At 41.7% G+C, this 25,044-nt stretch overlaps 1 protein-coding gene across 2 annotated transcripts in view; it reads right to left on the reverse strand.

Moving 5' to 3' along the window:
* ADAM12 (ADAM metallopeptidase domain 12) overlaps positions 1–25,044 on the reverse strand; it is a 151,050-nt gene that overhangs the window by 58,025 nt on the left and 67,981 nt on the right. For both annotated transcript variants that reach the window (XM_015867592.2, XM_015867594.2), the window contains 2 exons: positions 10,474–10,552; positions 7,007–7,083 (listed from right to left, as the gene is read on the reverse strand). In XM_015867592.2, coding sequence (XP_015723078.1) covers positions 7,007–7,083; positions 10,474–10,552 — 156 coding nt within the window. The remainder of the gene's footprint in view (positions 1–7,006; positions 7,084–10,473; positions 10,553–25,044) is intronic.

A 25,044-nucleotide genomic window follows, 5' to 3' on the forward strand; every position in this document is an offset into this window, starting at 1 on the left:
CTTTATTAACAACTCCTAAACAGCGTGAAGTCACAAAGGTTTTTTAACGTTAAACTTCATTCCTCCTAGAACCTTAACTTTAAAAATATAAACACACATGTAATTTTCTTTAACTGTTTGCACTGAAGATGGAGAGACGTAATAGCATCTCAGGTACTGTCTAAAGTAACTCATAACCCCTCGTTTTCTCTCAGTGGAGGGCATACAAACACATGAACCAAAGCAAATAAGTGCTAGGACAGCCTATTCAACTTGCCATTCCTTTATGAAAAGGAAACTCCCATTCCTTTAAGAACAGTGTCATCGTTTGCATATGAAGCAATCCCATGGTAAAAAAAAGAAATCTGCAGTTTTGGCACAAAGGAAAGAATAGCTTTAATTTAATGCATGTTTTTCCTTTGAGTACTGCCTGTGGGACACCTGCACCCAGCTTGTGACCATGTGTAATAAGACAACAAATATCAAATATGAATTCTCTTGGCCAGCTCTGTTTTTTTTGCTAATTTTCTTTTCCTATAATCACATTTTCCCCCTCGATCATTGCCAAGCACAGCACTTACAACTGTAACTAGTAAAAAAAAAGTTGGTTTATTTCTCTTTTGGTGTGGCAAGATCTGATAAAGGACACTCACACCAGTCTTCGATTACTGAGAATTTGATTTCAATTGAAAAGAAATCAGTAATACCCTTTTTTTTCCCTGATATTTTCCTGATTTTTGGGTCTCCAGCCATCTAACCCACAGTACTGCGTTTGCTCTAGTCTTATATGATAGCGATACTGAAAACTCAGACAGATCTTCATGAACAGTTGAGCAGAAAAGATGAGTCAATTCAGCTCCCATCTAAACAAACAGGCTTTCCACCACCGGTAGCAGAGAGGGGGGAAAATAAAATCTATATTGTGCAGCATGTCCAGACATAGTTCATGGGCTTCAAGCCAACTGGAAGCAGCTCCAGTGCAATGCTGAGCCCAAGCTGATATTTCACTCTGCCTCTGAGCAAGATTTGAGCCCAGCTCACGTCTGGAGCTCAGCACCAAACAAACCACATCCTCACTGCTGCAAATCAGCTCATGTTATGAACTACTCATTGGTATTTGCCTATTACATGCCATTATATGACAAATGGACACGTGGGGATGGGTTACGATGGGAGCTCTCACTCCGTCTCAAGGCAAAAGAAATTAAAACATACCTTCAGTAACTAATATGTTATTAAGTGCTGCTTACCTTGCGAAGAATATCTCATTTAGGGAAACGCAATTTGATGGAATAAATCCTCTACTTAAATCAGCAATAAATGCAAATGGGATTTTTTTTCACCCCTCTTAAAAAGTAGGGGAAAAAAACCCCAAACCAAAACAAAACCTAACGCAAGGCCAGTCGTGTTTCATAAATCAACAGGCTTTAGGAAATCTCAAAATATAAATGGGATTTTTCTTTCCCAAATTGTCAGCAGAAGCAAAAGCCCAGCCAACATAAACCATCAATGCATACTTGTCTGAGAAATTGTGATGCTGAAGTAAAACTTGGCTAGGACAGCATTACATGAAACCGTGATAGATTATTCTGCTGCAGTGTTAGGAGAAAGTTAAGTAAATCAATAAATCTGATATCCATGAGTGCAATTAAACATTTGGTTTTAATGAAGCTCAAAGTTATGCTCATTGCTAAACAATAATAATAAAAAGCCCTATTACCACTGGAATGTAGATGTTTTCAGCCTGTAAGAAATTAATTAGACTAGAGGGCTGTTGTGCTCCACACCACATATTGACACTGAGTTTGCCTCCATCCACACTGAAAGACTATGCAGGACTCCTGTGCTACTTAAAATCCTACAGGTCCTTTACTTCATAATTAATACTGCAGATTCAAAAGTAAAGGGTCAGATCCCACTGCTGTGCCACAGAGTTCAATGAGTTTTAGCCACACAGAGCCTTCTGGTCCCAGAATATTGTGCTGATACCTGTGATGGAGATGTGGCAATGATGTGTGTCAACATATGTGATACCAGAAGGTGATCTGTGAAGGGATGGGGCACTTCTATTTGTTTTTCCTACATTCCCAAGACTTTGTCTAATGAGTTTTTTCCAGGCATGTAAGCAGGCAAACAAATAAAAGGTGGAAGAAAAATGGAAGTAGCGGATAAAAACCTCACTTTTAGTTCGGTTTAATTAGTTGCGGATGAGCACAATTGGGATAACTGAATAAAGTAGACTGTTTTTCTAATAGGTTAAGTGGTCTTTAAATATACTCCAAAAGGCTTGGCCATTTTTTAGCTTTAAAAGACTGGGAAATACAGAGAATGGGAGCTGGACTCCAGAGACAGAAACTCCTGTATCCGCCACTGCTTTGCAGGCAGCCTCGGCCATGCAATTCACCTCTTTCTGTGCAGCAACCCAGCTGCAAACAGGGTAAATTTCAGTAACCACACACAGTAATGATCTGCTGAGGGAGGGCATCACATGAGGCTCCAGTAATACTGTTACACTGCACATCAGAATTCTATTAAAATAGCAGGCCTGACCCACATCAACAAAGGGCAGCATCTCAAAGGGAGGTCAGAGCAGTAGCATTACTGCTTTACATACTGCAGCAGTGGTAGAGGTGCTCTTGCTCAGACACATCGTTAGTCAAATACATGTTTTATTCCAGCCAATGCTTTTCATTAACCTGAAAATATATTCTAGAGCACAGTGTCAAAAATGTAGTCATACCCAGAGAATACTGTAGCATGCACTTAATCCTTCCTCAGCACAAGACAGACATGCCCAGAGTGAATGCATATGGGTCTGCAAATCTGATGCCTGGAATTTAAGCAAGGAGATACTTGAATCAAAAGTGATAATGCAATTCCATGTCCAACATTTGGGTGGCAAGAAACAGTAATTGTGTTATCAGAATAAGTGTCTCTTATGAGCTCAATGGGGAGTGTGACCAGGCTGACCAGTGAAAGCAAAGAAAGGTGAATGAGTAAAGAGAAGCTGCCATGAGTGCCTGTTTAATGAACACATTTAATAGCACCGTGCAGCAAATGGTATAGCAATAAAAGAAAGCTTGCTTGAAACTTGCACATCGCATTAAGGCTCGTAAGATGTTTCTTCAAGACACAAAATGTATTACATTCTATTTTTAATAAATGCTGTTAGACAGGACAGGAGGGAGGAGGATTAGGCTCAGCCTATTGGTAGGGTTCATCTCTTATGGTCGTGCCAGCAGTAGCAACGAAGCCTGGGGACATTAATGCATACCCAGGGACAACAGGCACACAACTGTCTCTTTCAGCTAACTGTCTCTGGGATGCAGTGAGTTTGGCCAGCCCATATGACAAATGGATGGTTGTAGCACTGTCAGCTTCATGCCACGTAACCATGTAACCCCATTAAGAATTACTGCCTACTGCAACCCTACTTCTATGTCTATCACTGTGGGCACAGTATCATCCAGTTACTGGTGGGGATGGATGATTGAATACTTCATACACATGAATTACCAGGCAAGTAAGAGAGATTCTCAGGATTTTCAGGAGCATCTTGGTGTTTTAGAACAAAAAGGCTTCCCATGAGATTTGCATCCCTAAAGTACTAAGGCTTTTGTGAAAGCTTCCAGTCACTGAGGTCACAGCAGATGCTCCTGGTCCTGCACATCTCCCTGCCAGCTCCTGCACTTCACCATAGACCATAGAGGCTGTGCTTGTCTTCAGGCTTCATTTTTGTCTATATACCAGCTTCTGCACTTGCAGAGAAAGTAACAGGGAAAAAAAAAACTAAAAAGAAATCACTCGAGTGTACAGTTTTATCAGAGCAGAGTTGTGTTGTGGCTGCAGGCCAAAATTATCTGCTAAAACCTTGAAGAACCTGTGAGCTAGATAAACAGAAGGGTATTTCCACAGGACAGGAAGGAAACGACTGTGTTTGGTCGGATGTTCACCTGCCCAGAAGCTCTGACAATCTAATTGGCTTTCTCATCTAGACAAAAGCACTGGAAATCCCGATTGCCCATTGTTTCCATTCAGCACATTCAGCAGATATATCTCCTTTCCAGCACTCAGCGCCTCCTCCTCTGAAGGAGGCAGCAGGACACAGACTGCAGCATGGCCATACTCTCCTTTAACCTGTGTTTTAGGCTCCTGCTGGTGTCAATTCAACTATTTATGCCATGGTAATCTTATGCAAAATGAGCTACTCAAATGTTAAGTCTGAGAGGATGTAACATAGGAGTGTCTGTGAATATAAGAACATTGTCTGCCCCTCAGCTACCTTTGTATTGCTCTCCTCTACCTCCCTGAAAAATGCAAACTAGTCAAACCTATCTTAGCCAGCAGATCTCACACTTCATTCTGTATCTGACTATTGGCAGACTTATCATAGCATATTTATAAGCTAACAATGCTTCTCAAATGTGCAACCATACCCCATTGGCACTTAGTGGCCATATTAGACCAAGGTTCCTCCAGACTAGCATCCTGCCCCAGGCTCTGGCCAACAGCAAATGTTTAGGAGTAAGATATAAGACCATAAAAAGAACTTAACAGACTGTTGTCCCAGCTCTGACGGTGTAACTGCATGGGACATCTCGGAGTTTAACAGGCCCGGAGAGGCTCCCACTGCTCCCTTCCCCACGTTGTCTCATAATCTTCTGAATCTACTGACACTTTTCCCACTGACACCACCTGTGATCATGAGTTTCAAAGCTTCACATTGTGGTGAATAAAAAAAGAAGTGCTTTCCTTTGCTCTAAAATTTTGTTTGATCCCTTCTAATTTTAGGGTTTCAGAGAATATTCAGTAATTGTCCCCTCTCCAGCATGACATTCAGTCTAACTTCATCATACCCCTATTCTCTGTCATCTCCTCTCAGAACTGACAAGTCCTGGTCTATTTTTGAACAAAAGCTGTTCTATACCTTTGATCACCATTTTTGCCCCTCTCTATACGTATCTTCTGGAGATAATGATTCCTTTTCTGAAATGGGGGTAAAGGAGGCAGGAACAAGAACTGCACGAGGAATTCAAGAAGCGGGTGCACTACAGATATATATAAAGCGGTAATGAAGGATTTTGTTTTATCCCCTATTTCTGCCTCAGTAATTCCTGTTACGCCATTTTGCTTCTTTGACTACCACAAAACACTCAGGTTTCATGCTATAATTTATCAGCAGTCTCTCCTTTATGATTATCTTCTTGTCTTTTAATGAACTCAGGGGGGAAGAGACACTGTTCCTAACCCTTCATACCTGGAACACCACCCAAGGTGTGTTCCCAGTGCGCATGGAGGGATCTGGGTGCTCAGCTCTCACTTTGTTTCACTATATGTGTCTCAGGCACTCCAGCCACAGCCGCGTGTGGTAGGTAAGAATCATTAAATGAATTTCACAGATGGGGAGAACCGAGACAGAGAGATACGTCCAGATCCAGCCAGGAGCTGCCACAGAGCCAGAAACAGCCTCTCCAAGGAGAGCTGCATTTCCTGCCAATGCTGCTGCTGGTGGAAGGGCTGCCCCAGGGACAGCACTCACATGGCCTGAGCTACAGAGCAGTTCTCAGCTCTTCCATTTCCCCTGATGTTATTTTGGACTGGATCACATGCAGTAAAACTATCCACCCACGTTCTCGAGGGACGCAGTGCTACTGTAATGTTTTGTTGAGGGAAGCACTTTATAACCTGCGGCCATGGCTCTGAAAGATGCTTGGTGCTCCCAGGGCCTCAGCATGGCCATTTGGGCTCTTTGTTCCCAACCAGTTTTAATGAGGGCCTGGATGTTTCAAGAAGCTGGCAGTACATTATGAAGCCTTACAACCAGACGCCCCTGGCTCAAATCAAGCATAGATGATGACTAGAAATTACTACTGTTGGCTACAGGCTGTGAGATGAATTTTGTAGAGTAACTCCACAGGCATCCTTATCACATGCTGTCATCGCTCATGGATGCTGTCTTGAACAACCTCAGCAGTGAACGCAGCAGTTACATGGGTGCAGCAGCAACCCAATCCCCTTCAGTGATGCAAGTGATTCAAGCACTGAGAGCTGTATTATTGCAGGCAGTGAGAACAACTGCTGAACACAGGCTGCCATGGCTCACACAAAGGGTTTGTCAAAGCAAACCTGTGGAAGATGCCAGATATGTACTGAAGCACCCTGAAAATCCCTCTCTATGTGGGAATGAGCCCCGGTAAGCCAACACACTGCAGAGAACAACAGGGAGAGCTGTCCTGGTGGCAAACCGTGCTCTGCTCCTCTCCATTCCACAGCTACAGTATAATAGCTATGCTAATACTACTTACTATTGCACAAAATGCAAAGGGAAAAGAAAGAGTCCAGATCCTCGTGCTGTTTGTAGATAAATTAAACAAACCCAGAAAAAGGTTGAGACAGCTGGAAACCTGACAGGAAAACTAGGTTTTCCAGGGAGAACACTAGAGCCAATTTACAGTTAATTACAGTGATTTGGAACAGCTCTGTGAGTAAATACCAGCCTCTGATTGTCCAAGTAAGGAAGATAATTGTTTCCTGAACTGTGTCCATTGTATACTTAAAATGTTGTCAGCTTGCTCCTTCCTCCAAATCAGAAGAGATTTTCTTTTCAGCAAGATCAATCTGCTACTTTGCTGTTAACGAGTAGCTAAAATCTGACCAGTGAGCATCATACCTGCAGCCACTGCTGTTTATTGAGCTTTACAGCCTCACTTACAGAGCAAACTCTCCTAGTGACTAGACTGCTGCCCAATGCACCAGTTGCATCTGCAAAGCAGTTCTGCGTTGCTGGTGAAATAGCTCTTACAAGCAGGGTTGCACTTTCAGTCCCAAAACACACCAAGCACCTCACTGCTGTAAGACCCCCCTCAAAGAACATCCCCAGCACTGCATTTTCTATTCCATTTTTCTCTTCTCAGCAACAAGGTGAATAAGCAGAACCATTTGAAAAGCAGGTAATGGCAAACCAAAACTTAAGGAGTAGAAAGATGACTTATTAAAGAGCTGAAGTGTTACTAAAACATTGGCTCACCTGAGTCCCGAGCAGGTACTGAGACTGACTGACGAACTGGGGTACCCTCGTACATTGCCGTGGTAATAGCAGTGACCCTGATTGTAAGAAAAGAGAAAATATTTCAGCACTCTCAGCAATCTTGTTTTCTCTCCCACCTTCTTTGTTTCAAAGCTGTTTTCAGTTTCAGATTACAGAATGCAGAAGTCCACTGACAGCACCTTTCCTTCTCCACTAAATATTCACAGCATTGACTAAACAGTCCAACGTGTTCCTCAATTGAAATCTCGACTACATTTAGATGGTAGAAGATTGGGGTTATTTTTGTTTTTAAAGAAGACCACCAGAGTTTAAATTGCATGACTGTGATAACCTTATTTTTTCTGATATTTAATTTAAAGCTACAGTATAGAATACCTTACAAAGTTACAAATCAACTGGCATATTCTCATACTTGCTTTAAACACGCATATTTGTCTTCAAGATCTACATCCATGTATGCCTACAGGAGATAGTCACATACAAAGGCAGGTATAAAAAAAGACAACGCCAAACAGAGTTGGGGAACAAAAAAAAGCAAGTGAGGGGGAAAGGAAGCAGGTTGGAAAGGAAAGCTTTTATTGAATTACCCAACCGACTGGCTGCACATTATTAAAAGCAACCACGACTAAGAGGGTCTTCTATTTTGAGAGGCAAAAATCCAATTTCATTTTGCAGCCAGGTTATTGTATTTCCTTAATAATTCACTGCTTGCAAAAAGCACCCACAACAGAGATACTTTCTCAGCACAGACGTATCTGTCTGGAATCAAGGTTAATTTTATTGTTGACTAAAGGTTATATTACACTGCCAATTATGTGACTGACTGGAAAGCAACGATTGTGTCACATCCAGCATTTCTTTTCTCATGGCTCCTTTGAATGCCACATGGAAACCAAAAATACCGTTGTAAAAGGTTTCTATCTTATTAGTGCGAGGGAAAGTTATCACTCATGCTCCAACCTGACAGTCATCTTACTGTGCCTTTTATTGCTCGGTTCATCCACATCTATCTGGCTGCATTAATTAACCTTTTCAGCATTGGGGCATAGTTTTCACTTACAAAGCTTCACAAAGACTTCTAAAGAACGCCTTGATTTTGTCATAGGAAGCAATAACTATGAAAACATTGGGCAAGATGGAATGATTCAGACAAAAAATTTCCACAAATAAGGATATATCTTGAAAGATATTTGTTTAAAGCATTTGTGCTTCCAACATAAGCAACAGAACACAGCAAAACAACATGAGGCTTGCATTCAGAAAGACAGGATAGCTTTTATCTGTGATCAAAATGACAGTAGCAGGGTAATAGTATTTTACTCTCTAGTATTGTTATCACTGGTACTCTGAAAGAGCTGGTAGCTTGTTAGTGAAAATAAAGCCACAATGAAAGGGAGGAAGGAAGACATAGGCTGAATTTTTGGGGGGTGATGGCTTCAGTAACAATTGCTGTGGACATCAAGTCTTTCAGCACCAGTAAGCTATTACACTCTATTTTAATATTAGACTCATTTGGCTGATAAGAGTGAGGAAATAAGAGCCCTCTGAACAAATAGGGACTTATGTAGTATTCCCTGACACGTGTAAAAACAAACACAAGTCGCTTTACTTGTGTCACTTAAACCAAGTCTAAAACAGAGCTCTGAGGAAACCAGCCACTGGTGTCAACCAAAGCACCCAGCAAAATAGGAAGGGCGAGCTGATATCTCAACCCATGCAGCCAGTTGTCTTTATCAAAGAGTGAAGTGCGGCAAAACTCTTGATTTCTTCCCATCTCTGCACCACAAACTGCTATTTTATTAAATTTGATCTTCTTGTTGTGGCCCATTTCACAGGTACTCCAAGACCCACATGCTACGCTCCAAGGTCCATACTGAAAATGTAAACTTACCAGAGCATGTCCTGCAATGGGACCGGTAGAAAATTGATTTCTAGTTCAGTAACTGCACCAAACTGCAAGAGGTTGTTTTTTTCCTCCACTCCTGCCAAAAGCTCTTTATTCCTGTACCCTAGTCTATGAAATGGATGACTCTCTAAAAACAAATAATAGCCACAATGGATTTGTCACACTTGAATTAATACTCTATCCTTACTTGACATCATTTCATAGTGACCAGTTTTTGACAACTGCCATTTTTCCCCCCCAAGTGCTACACAGCAGAACAAGTTGGGCTCCAGTACACATGCCAGGGATACCTCCTGCTATGTGCAGGGTCACCAACCACCAGACCAGGCTCCCAAGAGCCACATCCAGCCTGGCCTGGAATGCCTGCAGGGATGGGGCATCCACAGCTTCCTTAGGCAGACTATATGAATGTAGGTTTTGTGGTTATTTTGGAAGAGAAAGCCTAGCTATCATTAGCCACACTTATGTTCACATCAATGTTTGCTACTCTGATCATGTGCTGTGTGCTTTTTACTTCCTTAGAGGGCCTGTACAGCTTTCGTCTTCCTAAAACAAATGACTTTTCTGCTGAGCAGATCTGGAAGAAGATACGAGCATCCGGCAAACAGGAAAGCACTGAAAGCTTTCACAGTGATTGCTTTACTTGGGAGGTCTGGGGCAGTAATGAAGATGCTTCTTCAGAAGTAAAACGTTATGCACAGAAATAATGCCTTCCACTGACACCAGCAAAGCCCATTATGGATGGGAACAGTGAGCACAATGCTTCTTCCAGCAACGTCAATAAATAAATAACATCACATAACAAATACTTTACAGGAGCTGGGAGTACTCAGGCAGATAAAAGATAAGCTTCCTAATTAAAATCACTCGCTGCATTGTTTCTAATCAAGGCGTTGATACTGCTTAGAGGACAAAAACGTTACTGCCTTAAAGCGCCTTGTATTTATTAAAGAAAAAGCAGTTTAAACTATTCATGATAAAAAGCATTTTGTGCTGACTTTAACCAGGAGCAGATGAGCCATACCCACACACAGATATATCCACAACAGCTGCGGGATCTGGTTTAAAAAACAAACCCAAACAACTCACCTCCCCAAACCCAGCCCTGGGTTCCCAGCACAGAAACCCAGCCAGCCCTTTGAGCCCATTGGTGGCAACTTCTGCACAACGGCAATCAGAGGGCGCTTCCTCCCCCCCAGTAGCCAAGGCCTTTCCTCCTTAGCCCCACAGCAACGGATGCCTTATTACAAAATCTTAATGGCTGTATTTCCAAGAAGCTGAGTAAATCTTACAGATGTGGGGGGAAAATAATAAAAAATAATAATTTTTAAAAACCCCTCACAGTTAAAACCCAACAGTTTCCCTTTATAGTCACTCTCTGAAAATTCATGCGTAGGATCACAGCAGTCCAAAAGGTACTGAAGGCAACCATAAGAAAAGATCACTCATATTGCTGTTTCATCCCGCGGCTCAGATCCCAGCAGAGAGCACTTTGAGCTTTAACGATGAAGCATCGTCTAGCCACGCAGCACAGCCTTACCGTGTAATTGCGTGAGAGAACCACATCAGTCCCATCCTTCAAATAATGTGTTTCTGTGAAGCTGCTGGCTAACAGGCCCCTGGAAAACAAAACACAAAACAACAGAGCACACCGGTCACACTGATGCCACGTCACCTTGACTCTGTCCTTTAGCGGTTCCATTGGAGAGAGCAATCAAAGGCGAACATTAATGACGCAGTGACTACCAGGGGCTGAGTGTGGAACAGGAGAAAATGCAGCTCTGAGTACTGAAAGCTGCAGTGTATGAGCACTTCCTCTGTTAACTGTGAAAAGCATAAAGGTTTCCAGAATGCTTTCTCTTCCAAATGAGGTCTGCGTGCTGCGCATCTTGGTACTGCGTCATTCATATGTTTTTCACCATATTTCACTTTAAATCTGTAACCTAGACATGGGATGATTGTTAACTAGTGGTAGGTTTTGGAAAAGGAAAGTGTTTTTCCTACATTACTATATAAAGTATATAAAGTAATAATTCATTATTGCAACCCAAAGACCAGGTCAGTACTTGGTAAACGAAACAAGCTTCCGTTGACACTGAAGGAAAAACACTTCAGAAGTCAGAGCACTGGGTTTATTGTCATCATCTGAAAAGGATATTCATGAATGGAGATCTAACGACTTGAAATAACATCTCAGGAGATGGTGATAGATCACATCCGCGATGAGACATTTTGTTCTCATTCACTCCATGCTTCCCCTCCTGCCTTTGACAATACTACCAAGAATATTGACTTGCAATGACTGCTTTTCAGAAATGCCCAGAAAGGAGCATGCATGTGAAAACTATGAAAAGAACCTTTCTGTAATAAGCACGTGGAACAGGGAAAGCAGCCTCTGCCTTTGTAATAGTCCTGCTATTGATCTGTTTTTCAACTCTTCATCTAAAGAGCATTTCTAACAAGGCCAGGAGGAAGGGTATGTACTCATGTTGACTCAGGATGGGCCTTAGGCTATGACGCTGGAGTACTGAAAAACATCCTATTGAAATGCAAAAGCACAATATAGAAGAAACCAAAACTAAGTGTCCTGAGAGACAACCAAGGTTAGAGATGGATGGGGCTCTGAGCACCTGATGGAGCTGTAGGTGTCCCTGTTTGCTGCAGGATGTTGGACCAGACGGCCTTTAAAGGTCCCTTCCACCTCAAATGATTCAATGACTCTAAATGCCACCACGACCTGCAAAGGACTCAAGAGTTTTGCTAAAGATTTTCAGTAGTCTGAAAAAAAAAGCCTGAGAAGTAGTCCATAACGTTCAGTTCTATTCCAAATACGCAACTGTCCTTCGCAGTGGTCATTTGAACAAGCCAGACTCTTTGAAACCTGGTTAATGTTGCACACCTCTATATTTTGTGAACTCATGCACATATTTCTTGTACTATGTATAAGCATTACAATTAGAACATGAATATTTAATATTCATTATTCTAATAACTTATCTGCATTACGTTAATTTCCAACAGCTCAGTCAAAATCGGGACCTTCAGGATCTGGTTTTGCTAGGAACTGCATTGGCACTCATTAGAGAGTTAACTTTTATAAGCTCATATTTTAAGGTAGGATGAAAAAAAAAGGTGAATTAAACATGATGAAGAGACAAATATCAGTATAAAAGCATGAAGACAGCAAAGCTTAACACACACAGCAAGCATTCAAGCACAGATTCTCTATTTGAACTTTTCAGCTTGTGGGAAATATCAGCATATTAATGTATAACGAATGTAACAGCACCGCAGTGTTAGGTGGGTTGTACAGGACCTGCTCTGTACCTCAGCCAACCCCTGTACCCACAGCAGGATTTGGTTGCCTAACTGAGCTCCTAACACCACTTTAGGTGCTCTATAGATTTCACCAAGCAGCCCAGGACACCTCAGCCAAGCTGTTCCAGATGGCACTTGGCACCCACTTATCTCAGCCCTTGTGCCTGCAGCCTCTGGATGGTCTGCCTGAAATGAAGTGTGCTCTAACTACATTTCCTACCGCTGTTCTCATTATCATGAAGAGCAGCTGCTTTCTTAATTATCGTTATTATTTATATAACACCACTACAGGTTTCTTTTCGCTTAGAGGGCATTCATAAATTTTGTAAAGGCAAAAGGTTCAGATCCCATTCCTGCTGAAGCCAACACTTCTGTTGTGCACTTTTTGGACATGGGATTTCACATTGGGTACCAGAGCAATTTTTATTTAATGGGACAAAATGCAGGCAAGGTACAGGGTAACAGATGTAGCATAAGGACAGTGGCTGAGCAATAAACTCACCTTGTGCTCTGCTATTTCCAAAGTGTTTGACAGCAGCACTGATAAAGATGACCTTTCTGCTTCTGCTTGCTCTATCCTTGGGCACAGGTTTAGAAAATATTTCATGGGGTCATAGATTTTAATACCAAAAGGGAGCGCTGTGATCAGCAGGCTGACCTGTCACATTACATAGCTCATTTGATGTGAATTAGCCTTCTGATACAATAACTGCGATGGAACCAGACTGTTCATTCCCTTACTGCATAGATCTCCCACGATGAAGAAGCTATGACGAGGTCATTAAGTTTCTAACTGTTAATTACACCCAGAGTAAAATGCAGCACACTTTGTACCCCCTCACTTGGCTTTGTCAGTGTTCAGTTTCCAACTACTGGGTCTCATTCCTTTACATCAATGCTGTGAATCTCTTGTAAACATTTCTCCTTACTAAAGTGAGGAACTACAGCAGGTGAACAAACTCCTGGTCTCCCTGTCATCAGTCTCCCTATTAGGATCAGGATGAGATCCGTATCTAGACCAATGGAAATGCCAATTGAACATTAAGAACTCCCTGTGTGAGTAGTTAAAGGCTGGCAGGAACCAGCAACATGATAGAGTCCTGCTGTTTGACTAACCAAATAAAAACTGAAGTACGTCTTCATGTAGCAGCCAAAGAAGGAATTCATATCATGGAAATTTCAAGTACAGCTGAAGAGCCTTTTAAAGAAAATGAGGAAGTTTTTCTGGAGACTGCATTAACACCTTTAGTTTGGTAACTAAGACATCATTACTAAGACATCTGTCTTCCTGCCATGCACAGTGCTTGAGAGAGAGCCAGGGGAAAGGTACCGCTGCACTGTAGATGGTAGGGACCTATATAAGACACGTCACCAGGGAGCCCAATAATTTCTAGTAGGGGAAGAAGCTGTTATTCCCCCTTCCAGAAATGCCTAATATCCTAAAAGCTCTGCCACAGAATAAGCACAAGACATTAGTATCCAGGGACAGCAAGTCATGTACTGGCATTTCTTGAAAGCTTATCAAAACTAAGTGTAACAAGCACTCCAATTCCACTACTGAGCGTGCACCACTTCACTCTGCAATTATGGCAATAGTGTTTAACATACTGAACAACAAATTCAACATGTGTATCTACTCAGTAATTTAATTACCTCTCTCAAAAAAGATATGCAACGTAACAGACTGATTTACATTTCTGTTTCTGACCCACAGTAAAGGAGATTAATTGAGTAAAATAAATTAATTTAGATGGCAAGCTACTTAACCTAATTGGATCAATGTAATTCTGAAAGAGCAGGGATCAAAATAACATTAATATATCATAGTACAATTCATCACCATGTCTGGAGTCTCAAATGTTGCCAGCTACAATGCTCAGCAGTAACAGACAATTATCAGTTTCTTGCACTGCATGAAGAGGCAGAAACTATTGTTATCAAGAATAGCACCAACCGCTGGATATGATTTAAAAAATAACAATTAAAGGAGCACCACAACTTTCTAATTAATTCTAAGAAGCAAAAGTATGACTCAAGTTAAATAAGTTACGCATTTGTCAGTATTGTGGATATTTCCACGTTTCCCAGAGCTGAATTAACAAATAGAAGCCTTGATGGCCCAGAAGGGCTAATTTTGTCTCTCCTGATCTATAGCAGACACAGCACAGCCTTCCTCATCCTCTGTAAATCAGCATTAATGTTACACACTGTGTTTGCCAAAATGCTTTCAGGTGCCAAGCAGCTTCACTGACCTGAGCCTCAGGGAACACGAACAAGACTGTTTAAACTTCTAACCCTCACCTTTTCCACCCCTTACCCAAGTGGAGTCCCGGGTGGTTTGTTTGAGAAGGGGAAAAAACGTCCTGTTTTAAACACAGGAAACTCTTTCCTCAAACCATTTAATAACAGGCACAGTAATTTAACACACCGACTCTCGCTTGTAAATGAGAAAAATCACCCTCTGCTCTCCAGGCACCGATATATTATTTCAAAAGGTTATAATGATATTTCATCACCCAGGGAGCGTCAGAAAGATGGAGTCGCCAAAGTTAGAGGTGGAAAAAAACCCACTGGATCACACAGGCAGCCTCCCTGGAAGCCAAGTGTCTCATAGACCAAACTGGGTTCTGTCTCACAGAGCTTCCAATGTCAAAAGCAGTGCTGATCCCACTGCTTTCAAAGGGAGATTACTCTGCTCTCCAACAGATGTTACTGTCACGATGCATTTCCTGACGTTCAGTCTTTTCTAGTTTTTCCTAGCTACGCTTCTTTCACTCTCTGGAACAATTGCTTTTCCTTCTTGGTACATGCATCATTCAGATAGGTACAGATTATTATCACATTCTCCCTTAGCCATCCACATGCCAAGCAAAGCATGACAGGCTATATAAAAAGACAAGAAGTGTGCACTTCTCATACTAGTGCTACTCAGGAAAAACCTCAGCATTATCACAGCAGGAGCACACACCAGGGTTATATAGGAGAAAAACATAGATGAAACTCTAAAGAATAAATCTCTTTCCAGATGCACCAAAGAACACAATTATTCCTCAGTCTATCTCCTAGGATGAAACTACTTTGGTTGCCCACTCTGTAGGAGGATGTCCCCTGGTGATAAGGGAAAGGCACCAATGTAACCACCCAGCAAAACAGATCTATGGGCAGCAGCCTCTGCCTGTCAAAGCTGCTGTATGAGACTGAACTGATTCAACAGCACTGTCTTACAGCCAGACAAGGTGATGTCTGGATGCTCTGGTAGATGTTTCCTCCAAGTGCTGCTCAAGGTGTGGCTCTTTATTGCACATTTTAGAAGGAACATGCCTTGTTCTGGCATGGCATAGAACATAAAGCTCGGAATCTGCTTTAGGGCGGAATCAGGGTCAAAGGAATAAGTTAATGTGCTGTGAATCTGTTGAATCTTAGTAACCTACGTGTGTGTTTGCATTTCTGGGGTTCATGCTCTTCATTTTGCTTTTCTGCTTCATTTTATTTTGACTAACACCCCAATGCAGTAACTCCACCCCAAGAACTGGTGTTTTAGGAAAAACTTCAAGTATTCCTATGACTTAAATGGAGAGTCAGCTGCTACTCTGTGGAAGCATAGATCATATTAAGTCACTGGTAGCACAAGGCTGTCTCAAACCCAATGCTTCCCTTCCCACTGACATGCTGCCTGCAGCTCACACATCTGACCTTTACTTATACTTGTTTCTCTCTCTCCCTTCCTTCTGAATGATGAAATGCCCGTTTTCCTCCCCATCCAAGTACTGCCTCACTGTCATACAAATTCTTATTAGAAGCCCTCCTGCATTTTAAACCTCACCACCAAATGGGGGAGGAGAGGAGAGGGAAACAGGATGAAACATAAGGGGAAAAAAAAAGAAGTATTCTACTTCCCTGCCTACTGACACCAGCACACTCCATTAATTCTTCATCTCAATTCAGGCCATCTTGACCTTCATACTGGAATTAGTTGTTATTTCTTCAATGGAATAAACACGTTTGTTAAGCCTGCTGCTTCTGCAGCGGTTATCTCAGTACAAGCACCTCCTGATATTCACTACAGCCAGCTCAGCAGTGGCATTTTTCAATTCTTCTCTCTCATTACAACATAACGAATGAGTGAAGCATGGGTAATGAGTTCCCCATGCATAAGCACCTAACATCATCCTATTCATAAAACCACCACATAGTCTTTAAACGTGTCGCATTCCTTCCCCTTGTTTAATTATCTTAAGTGACTTGAAATGCTTTTGGACATTTTCCCACTGAACGTCTCCACTTCATGATACCCTCCTATCTGCTACACTCCAATGTGCTGCCATGGAGGGACTGCAGTGTCATAACTGCAGAACCCAAGAGATTAAAATTCACAGAGCTTAATTAGCACAACAGTTCTGAAGAGTGGAGCAAAAGAAAACTATAATAGCCAGGGAATCAACCAAGCAGTCAACATTTCAATATTAAGTCTATGGCAATAGACTCTGGCCTATTTGACTTCATCTTTGGATAGACAATATCAGTTGGTCATACACTACGTTCAAAAAACAGATCTTTGTACCTCTACTGAGTTCTTTGGATGCAGAAATTCATATAATCTTGCGCCTACCAGAGTCCACATTAAAATCCAACTTGACCAACTCCAATACACCAGAGCAACATTTGACAGTTTTCAGCATCTCTCCCCCAGATTTATCCTAGGAGAATGAGGAATATTTTCTATTACTTCCTTGAGTCTCCCTGTGCAGCAGCATAACAGAAATCATGTTATCAGCTCAGCTGGGCAACACGCCATGGAGAGCAAAGCCCTTTGGTAAAGGCTCCAGAATACCATCAGCCACAAATTGCTGTCAGCTAAGGAGAGACGACAGGGCTTATTGGCTAACTGATTTTTGATGGAAAAACACAATTTCGTACACTTAGGGAAACAACGTAGTTTGGCTGCTTTAGAGATATCTTATCGCTAGCTGCACTGAGTACCTTTAATTTAGAGTAATGGCAGTGCCTGCAAAGCCCTGAAGCAAGATGCCAGAAGTTAAAGAAATATTTTGGGAGTCACTACTAAACTACTACAGCTCTGAACTATCTGTGGCAAAGATCAAAAGCAATGTGCACTGCTGTGCTGCAGGTTGAACCCAAGCAGATTTACACAGCCCTGAGTGCTCACAATTGGCTTTGGCTAGACTAAAGACTAACACAGCTCTGAAACTCTGGCTCCCGTTCTAAAGATCTAGTTCTCAGATGACAATATTGTGGTTTCCCATGAAATGCATACTTCCTATTATTTTCCTTCCACTAAAACTTGTACTAGATGATGTAGGGGCCTTCTTAACGTGCTAATCTTGCACACAGAACACACCACTTGAATTACAGATTCAGGCAACACCAGAAAAACTGTGGCTCAAAAAGATTCACTGGAAAACACTGAGACATTTCAGAAGCATGTATATACATATGCTTATATAGAAGATTCACTATATATAACAAGTGGCAGACAATACTTTAATGCATTCTTTTCTAACATCAGCGCTGTCTTTGACAGTAAAAATTCTCTGCAGTCCCCGTGGCACTTCTAGGATGGCATATTTTCATTAAACAGTAAGTTTGGAGATGCCGGGCTGGAAGGCTGTCAAAGTCGATTTGAAACGTCTCATTCAATTAAATGTCACTGGTAGCCAAGTGAGATTATGCTGCTAAACAGATGTCATCGGGTACATTGTTTAACTATGCTTTCATCTGAATATTTCCAGAATAGCAGAGAAATCTGCTTACAGCACCAAGAAAAGGTAGTCAACGTAGAAATTGTTGTAAACGTGGAAAATTAAGAAACACCAGCTAAGAAAAATAAGCCAGCATGTATTAAAACCTCACTAACAAGATGGAAACAGCACCACAGGATTAGTAAAGGTTCTATGCAAGTATCTCCAATGCTATTGGAAAGCTTGGCTCTACCACTAGCAAAAAGTCACGTTGCCCAGGTTTGTTAGTAGACTGAGTGAAAATCACAACCACCTTGTAACTGCCTCCTTGCTTTTGAGTGCATGCCTGCAGGCTTGCATTTGCATTTCTGATTTCAATTTCTGCCAGCCTGCTGAAACTGGAAGTATTAGTTTCATTTTATTCAACCCACATTTTTCTCCTTGCCACAAGAATTAACCATTTGCCCAAGTATGCTTTGCTCAGACTTCAGTTGCCCAGCACCATTAACTTATTATGGATACATGCTCATCTTGCACTATGCCTCACTGCCTCCTTCAAATTCAGGATGACACTCCTCCAACCCAATTAACTCCTCCCAGCTTCAATTTTTCTTGCACAATGGTGTAACTTCATGTTTTATGAGGCACTTCTGCTGCGAGCACACCTTCCATTGCCAGACCTGAGGACTGGGGGCTGCCCCTGCCCTTACTGACCCATCCCCATCAGCAGCTGGTATATGCACTGCAGTTGACTTGGGAAAGCCCTGGGTGATTTTTAAAGCACTATAAAGTTATACTCTCATAGGATGATGGCTCCTTTCCAACTACCTCCGCTACAACATGACTTGGAACTGAGATGAGGTAATTTGGGTGTTTGCAGGACCAAAGCATGGGCCAGAATAATCAAGCTACCAGTAAGTTTATAGGGTGGAGGCTTATGAGAAAAAGAATGAGAGTTGGAATATTTCTCTTCTCTTTCCCCTTTCTTATTCATTTAAATTACTTTTCCAACAATCCTTGTATTCCACCTCAGCCACTCTTCACCACCTTTCCATTCCCCCCTGCTGTTCCCCACATTATTTCTCCATAGTCCTCCTTTCATCTCCTCTTGCATACCACATTTGTTATTACACTGTTAATCAAGCAAGAAAGACACATAAAAATCAACACAACCAGGTCATTGTTTTTCATTAAACAAACCTCCAACCCAGGACTACTCTGACTCAGGCTCCACATTTATGTTTTTTGAACAATGGAGAAAGAACAGTCAGCAACATCAGGACACAAGGGTAAGAGAATACTAGTTTTTAAGTTTACAGCTTGCTTTTTCTTCCTCTAACCACTCTACTGCATGTATACTGTATCTAATTGCTTAGCCTTGCAATATATCAGGTAAAATCAGATTAATGGCTGTGGCTTCGCAAGGCAAGTGGCTCACCAAGACTACAGCAGAGAGACACAGAAACATCCCTCCTTCCTGTTCCAGCAGCAAGTCTACAACCAGAAACATGGAGAAGAAGCAAACAAAAACCCTACACCATCAGCTGTTACCACTTCTACATATTCAAGAGGAGATTAGCGCATGTGTCAAATAATGACTTCTTGCTACAACAAAGGTTGATGATTTATTGTTGTTGCTGGCCCAGTTTGCTTCTCACCCATATTGAGAGCGTCTCATTGCAACAGTTAGCGAAGTCGCTAGCAGTGAGCTTGGGCAAAAGAAGGATCAGACGTTATCTGTCAGCAGTTAAGACACAAAACTCTCATTTTCTTTTCAATTCAAGGAAGTAATTAGTTTACGATAACATTTAACATTTAGTTGCTGACAGAGATATGACACTTATCTTACATAAGTCATTTTAATTATTTCTACTAACCAAGACCTCAAAAATATTGTGTAGTTTAAGCTAACAATGCCTTCCCAGATATTTTTGGTTCTACTGTCATTTGAAAAATTGATGCCTAGAGCATCAGCATTTATCCAACTCATTATAGATTTCATCCAAATGACTCCAGATAATTAAAAGTATGCTTCAATTTTATTGTAATGTTTTCCTCTCTAACACTGCAAAGCAATTCTCTTGTTGCTTGGGGTTTTAGGAATAAATGTAGATTCATCCTCATAAAATAAAGATCCAAAGGACTAGACACAAACTACTCCTATATAGAGATGTAAGAGTAAGACATGCAGATATACTAAGTGAATGTAGATACACACAGGGAAATATTTTGAGGCATTATGTGGGGCACTCACAGAATGGCCCAGATGAGAAGGGACCTCAAGGATGATGAAGCTCCAACCCCTTCCACCACAAGCAGGGCCACCAGCCTCCATATCTAATACCAGCCCAGGCTGCCCAGGGCCCCATCCAACCTGGCCTTGAACGCCTCCAGGGATGGGGCATCCACAGCCTCTCTGGGCAGTTTGCAATAATTAATATGGCACTGACTTTAATATACACAGGTACGAGGAGCTACAGGGAGAAACCTGCTTCACTCCAGGATCCTTAGCAGTACTTCAGTTAAGCAGTGTCAGGTATGATGAATTTTCCTTGGCACACCTTTATCATCGAATGCTTTATGTTTTACAGGATTTTCAGGTTACTTTGAAACTAAAATTACCCATGAATAGCAATGTCATTAAAAAGCAATTACAGATACATGCCTTTTAATGCCTCTGTTATAATGCATATTCTGTTAAATCAGAGAGAGTCCATTTAAGAACATGGACACAAAAAAAAACCCCTCTGTAATTTAGCATTAACATCCATATGAAGCAGAGCTAACAAGGGCTCAGTGAGGTACTTTCAGACTGAGGTAAGCAAAAGGAAAAAACCCATAATTAGTAGAACATGATGTAAATATTAGGAAATGGATCTGTATTTTATAAAGGCCATTTTACTCAAGTCAGCTTAGGTTTCCTCCCACTCACATAAAGAATCTGCAGTGAATAAGCCCTTGACTCATGAGGATATTTCACATGCAGATTTGGATTTTATGTAAATTATTTAAGCGTGTTTTAGAAAGTCCAGGCTGCAATTTGAAAGCATTCCCCTGCCTATGTGCATCAGTCAAAGAAACAGCACTCATCACTAAGCAACTCGTACGGGTAGGAGTTCTGCCAACAGCCTTAATGGTAAGCTGTTGCATTTGCAGCTCACAGTTGGAAAAGGCAAGATCCTGCTATCCTGCCTCTTACATTAGCCTCCTCCTGACCACAGGAGAAGCACCCTGGGCTAGGCCATGCTAGTGGTACCCAAAGCTATATATCACTGCCTGTCTATAGCCAAACAGTGCTGGATAGTATCAGATCAAGCAAGAAACCCCTCTTGACAACAGAGAGGCAAAAAGGCAAAATCCCAAGAGTAAGCCCCTCTGAAAGAGGTCTCTGAAGGAGAACTGCCAAGTCACAACAAGAGGCTCAAGGTAATCAATGTGTCACTGTCTACTGTATTATAAAATCAGACAAAATTACATTTGCTTTTCCTGTAGATTACTGAGTTTTGGCACTATCTGGTTCGATTAGAGATGTTAGGCCGTGTTCCACTGCATGAATTTGCAATAATGCTTCCAATAGCAAAAAGCAAGAGATAAAATTTTATCAGCACTGTGCCAGCTGCCCAAACAACGAAGCACACGCTGAAGGTGTGAGGCTTTCCACTGTTTGTGTGTCTGTCTGCTACCCAAAGCCAGACAAGTCTACAACAGCATTGTTGGCAAAGGTTAAAGAGGAAGCCGGCACTAGAGAGGGGATGCTAGGCTGTCAGGGAGAGCCAGATAACGAACACAAAAGGCTTTAACCCAGCTCCCTTAGGTAAGGGAACAGAAGACAACCAGGGCTACTAACAAAATAGCAGGGAATTTAAGTTTGGGAAACATGTAACGGTATATCGAGCCTTTCCCCTCTAGACTTCTGGCTTTAATTAGATCCATGTCTGAAATAATGGAAAGCTTTTTCAGCAACTGATGGCTGATGCGTAGATTGCAATAAATAAATAAATAAATGAGCTGGTTGCAGATTAGACAGTGATATCACAGTATAATGCACTCAATCTAGCCACATTCTCCTTTCCCCCCTCACTTCTGCCAACTGTCAGTCTGCCATTTTGTTATCAGTCTGAGCAGGAAGGAGATACTGAACAAATTCCCAGCTATTCCCATGGTATTAGGAGAAAGGAGGCAGGGCAGAGTATAGACGGGTACTAGAATGTTGGCTTCTACAGTCTGTGTGCCAACCTCAACAGTTTCAGGGCTGGTAGTTCACCAATCAGACAGCTAACTAATGCAGTAAAAGAAACAAAAGAAAGACAGAGAAACACCTGGAAAAAAATCAAAGCAACAACTACAAAAGCAGTACATTGAATTTCTCTTTACTGCTTGTGATTATCTCCTATGTGTCACTAATGGGTTGAGACACCCTTCTGCTGCTCGAAATGTTTTTCTGCACTGCTTTTTGCCCATTTCTTATATAAAGTGCTGTTTTTACTTAATTTAATTTTCACTGCACCTTCGTCGCATTTACATTTTGGCCTAATTTTCCACATGGGAGTCAGGCCCTGCATTTCAGTAATAAACCATATGTACTTTGCCATGGCTTTTAGGCAAGGTAGGAGCCTTTATGGGAGCTGCTGTTATCTTAACCCCACAATTTTCAGACACCATTAATGAAATACCTTTACTTGACTCTACCCTTTAAGGCCAAGCTGCTCGGTCCTAGATTTCCCCTTGATTTGCTCCAGTTTGCCATGTTCCAAAGAGGATGGATACTTCAACCACACTTTGGAAAGCTCAACTGCATGCGATTTGCATGACCTTCTGGCCATGTTTCCCCACACTGTAACAAAGCTTTGGCCTGGTGTGTAGCCCAAGATATGCGTTTTCTCAGCACTGAGAACTATGAGGAAGTTTTCCTTGCAAGGCAGTCCTCAAGGTTCTTTATCTTGATCTGAAAGATCTTTTCGCTCTTAAAAGATAGACTGATGAATGCAGATACTTAGATTCATAAGCATACTTTCTGACACACCTAGAAAGTGCACAGGAAGCAATACTTCAGAAACATTAGCGCACATCAGCAGAACCTCACCATCTCCTACTGAGCTACGGTGACTCACATCAGCCTAAATAGATAGGACAATAAATAAAATGCAGGAGAGACTGAATCCTTGGATTAAAATCAGGCAGCAAACAAAAGAAGCTGAGTTTTGAACTCAAGGCAAGACAGTCATTGTAGCGTTTCAAAGAAGAAACAACATCACAGCACACTGGAATTCCAGCAATCTGCTCTCCTAAGAGGAATTTTTTTCTTATCCTTTCTGATAGATGAGAGTCTCAAAGTACAGTGTCACTGAAACAGGAGAGAAAGAGCAGCTACAGAGACTCAGATCTGCCAAGATACGGGGAGAGCTGCCAAAAAAGGCATTTAAAATTTTAACAAGACCTGACCAGAAAGTCTTTGGCTTGTCTCAGCTTCCTGATGGTTGAAAGCTGGAAAGGCTGCAGAACCTCAGTAAGAATACCTTGAAAGTCTAGGTGGCAGAAAAACAGAGAGAAGCGTGTCTGGAAGGGGGGAGAACACAGGCACATCAGTTTTCCATGAGGTTGTGCCCCACTGGAAAGCTTGCTGATATCTACAGACTAAAAAAGATGTTTCCTTGGCAGATTCGTAATAAACTTCCACGTAAACATCAGAGTGGTTTTGGCCATACCTCTGTGCTATATAAATAGAAGGCTCCCTCTGCATCTCACCGAGGGTGGGTTGTTTTAGTCTGTACGGATCTGCATTTTTGTTTGTTTTGATAGTCTAGACAAAAAGCCTTACAATTTTTGAGGTGCAAGTGGTTCCATTATGAAATTAAGGACCAAACATGCTATGCAAGCAAGAGCAAGGAAATGGTGACATTCTGTATGTTTGCTTCTATTTGAGGAATTCCCATTGCCAACTACAGTTGGCTGCTGTCAGAGAGCATTACCCCTAACAAGATCCCTAGAAACACACAATGAACGTGATCTTAAAGTTTCCAATACTCCAGATCAGTAGAAGGGTTGGGGACAGCGATATCGCACTGCCAACAGCTGTCATAAGTAGTACGGTTTCATCCTGTCATTGGCCTAACAACTGTCTTTTTCTTTTCTGTTTCATGCTTCAGCGTATCTTCAAGCTGTCATAACAGATACGTCAAGAAATATTACCCTCCCAACAATATCAGTTCAAATTATTCCTTGGATTATTCCTCTTCTGGCCTCTTGAAGACACAAGTCTATTTTCTCAACTTCAGTCAGTGCAATTCTAAAGCTAATTCTCTACCTCAGCATAGCTCGTCCATAAAGTGCCAAATTCAAGATGTCAAAGATGAACCTGAAAGGCAAATTCATGTAAAACTGCTAAATCATAGCACTTATTGGCTGATTTTCTATGGAAAACTTCCCAGCTACAGGAAGAAAACCTTCAGCTTTTGGCATCTATACCAGGGTAACAGGAAGACACACTCTGCAATCCATAATGATCAACCACCTACGCATTTTCACCCACCAGCAAAATTAAGATTGCGCCATGCTCTTCTCAAGCTCCACGTCTTTCCAATAACTACCTGCTTCTAGATTCATAGATATGAACAACATAATGGTTTATAGAGAGATCTTCAAGAAAGCAATGCTTTTTATAGCCATAGAGATTTGTCTACAAACAAGACTGTCTGCATTGGAGGAGGACAGGAACCTATCATTTTAAAGGCATTAAAATCAGAGAAAGCTCCAATGTGTAACAAACTCATCACAGGTCAGCCTGCATTCTGAAGCTTTCTGTCCCCGTGCAAATATCAATGCTTCAGAATCCCATTCCTTCACAAAGACACAGCTCTTGCTGTAATGGAGCCTCGATCCCATCACACATTTACTGGAAGGTGTCAGCTGGGGGTGGTGGTGAAGAAGAAAGGCTGAAAAATCCTCTTCCTTGTTGCATGCCTCTATGTTAAAAAGCAGGTGTGCCACAGCGTGAATGTTTTATTTCCACAGCGAAAAATTATTTCCCTTGTGATAACATGCTAACTGCTCTGTGTGGCTGATTTCACACTTGGCTGCTGCAGATGATGCTACAG

This window comes from Coturnix japonica, chromosome 6 (genome assembly GCF_001577835.2).
Source record: "Coturnix japonica isolate 7356 chromosome 6, Coturnix japonica 2.1, whole genome shotgun sequence".
Lineage (NCBI taxonomy): Eukaryota > Metazoa > Chordata > Aves > Galliformes > Phasianidae > Coturnix > Coturnix japonica.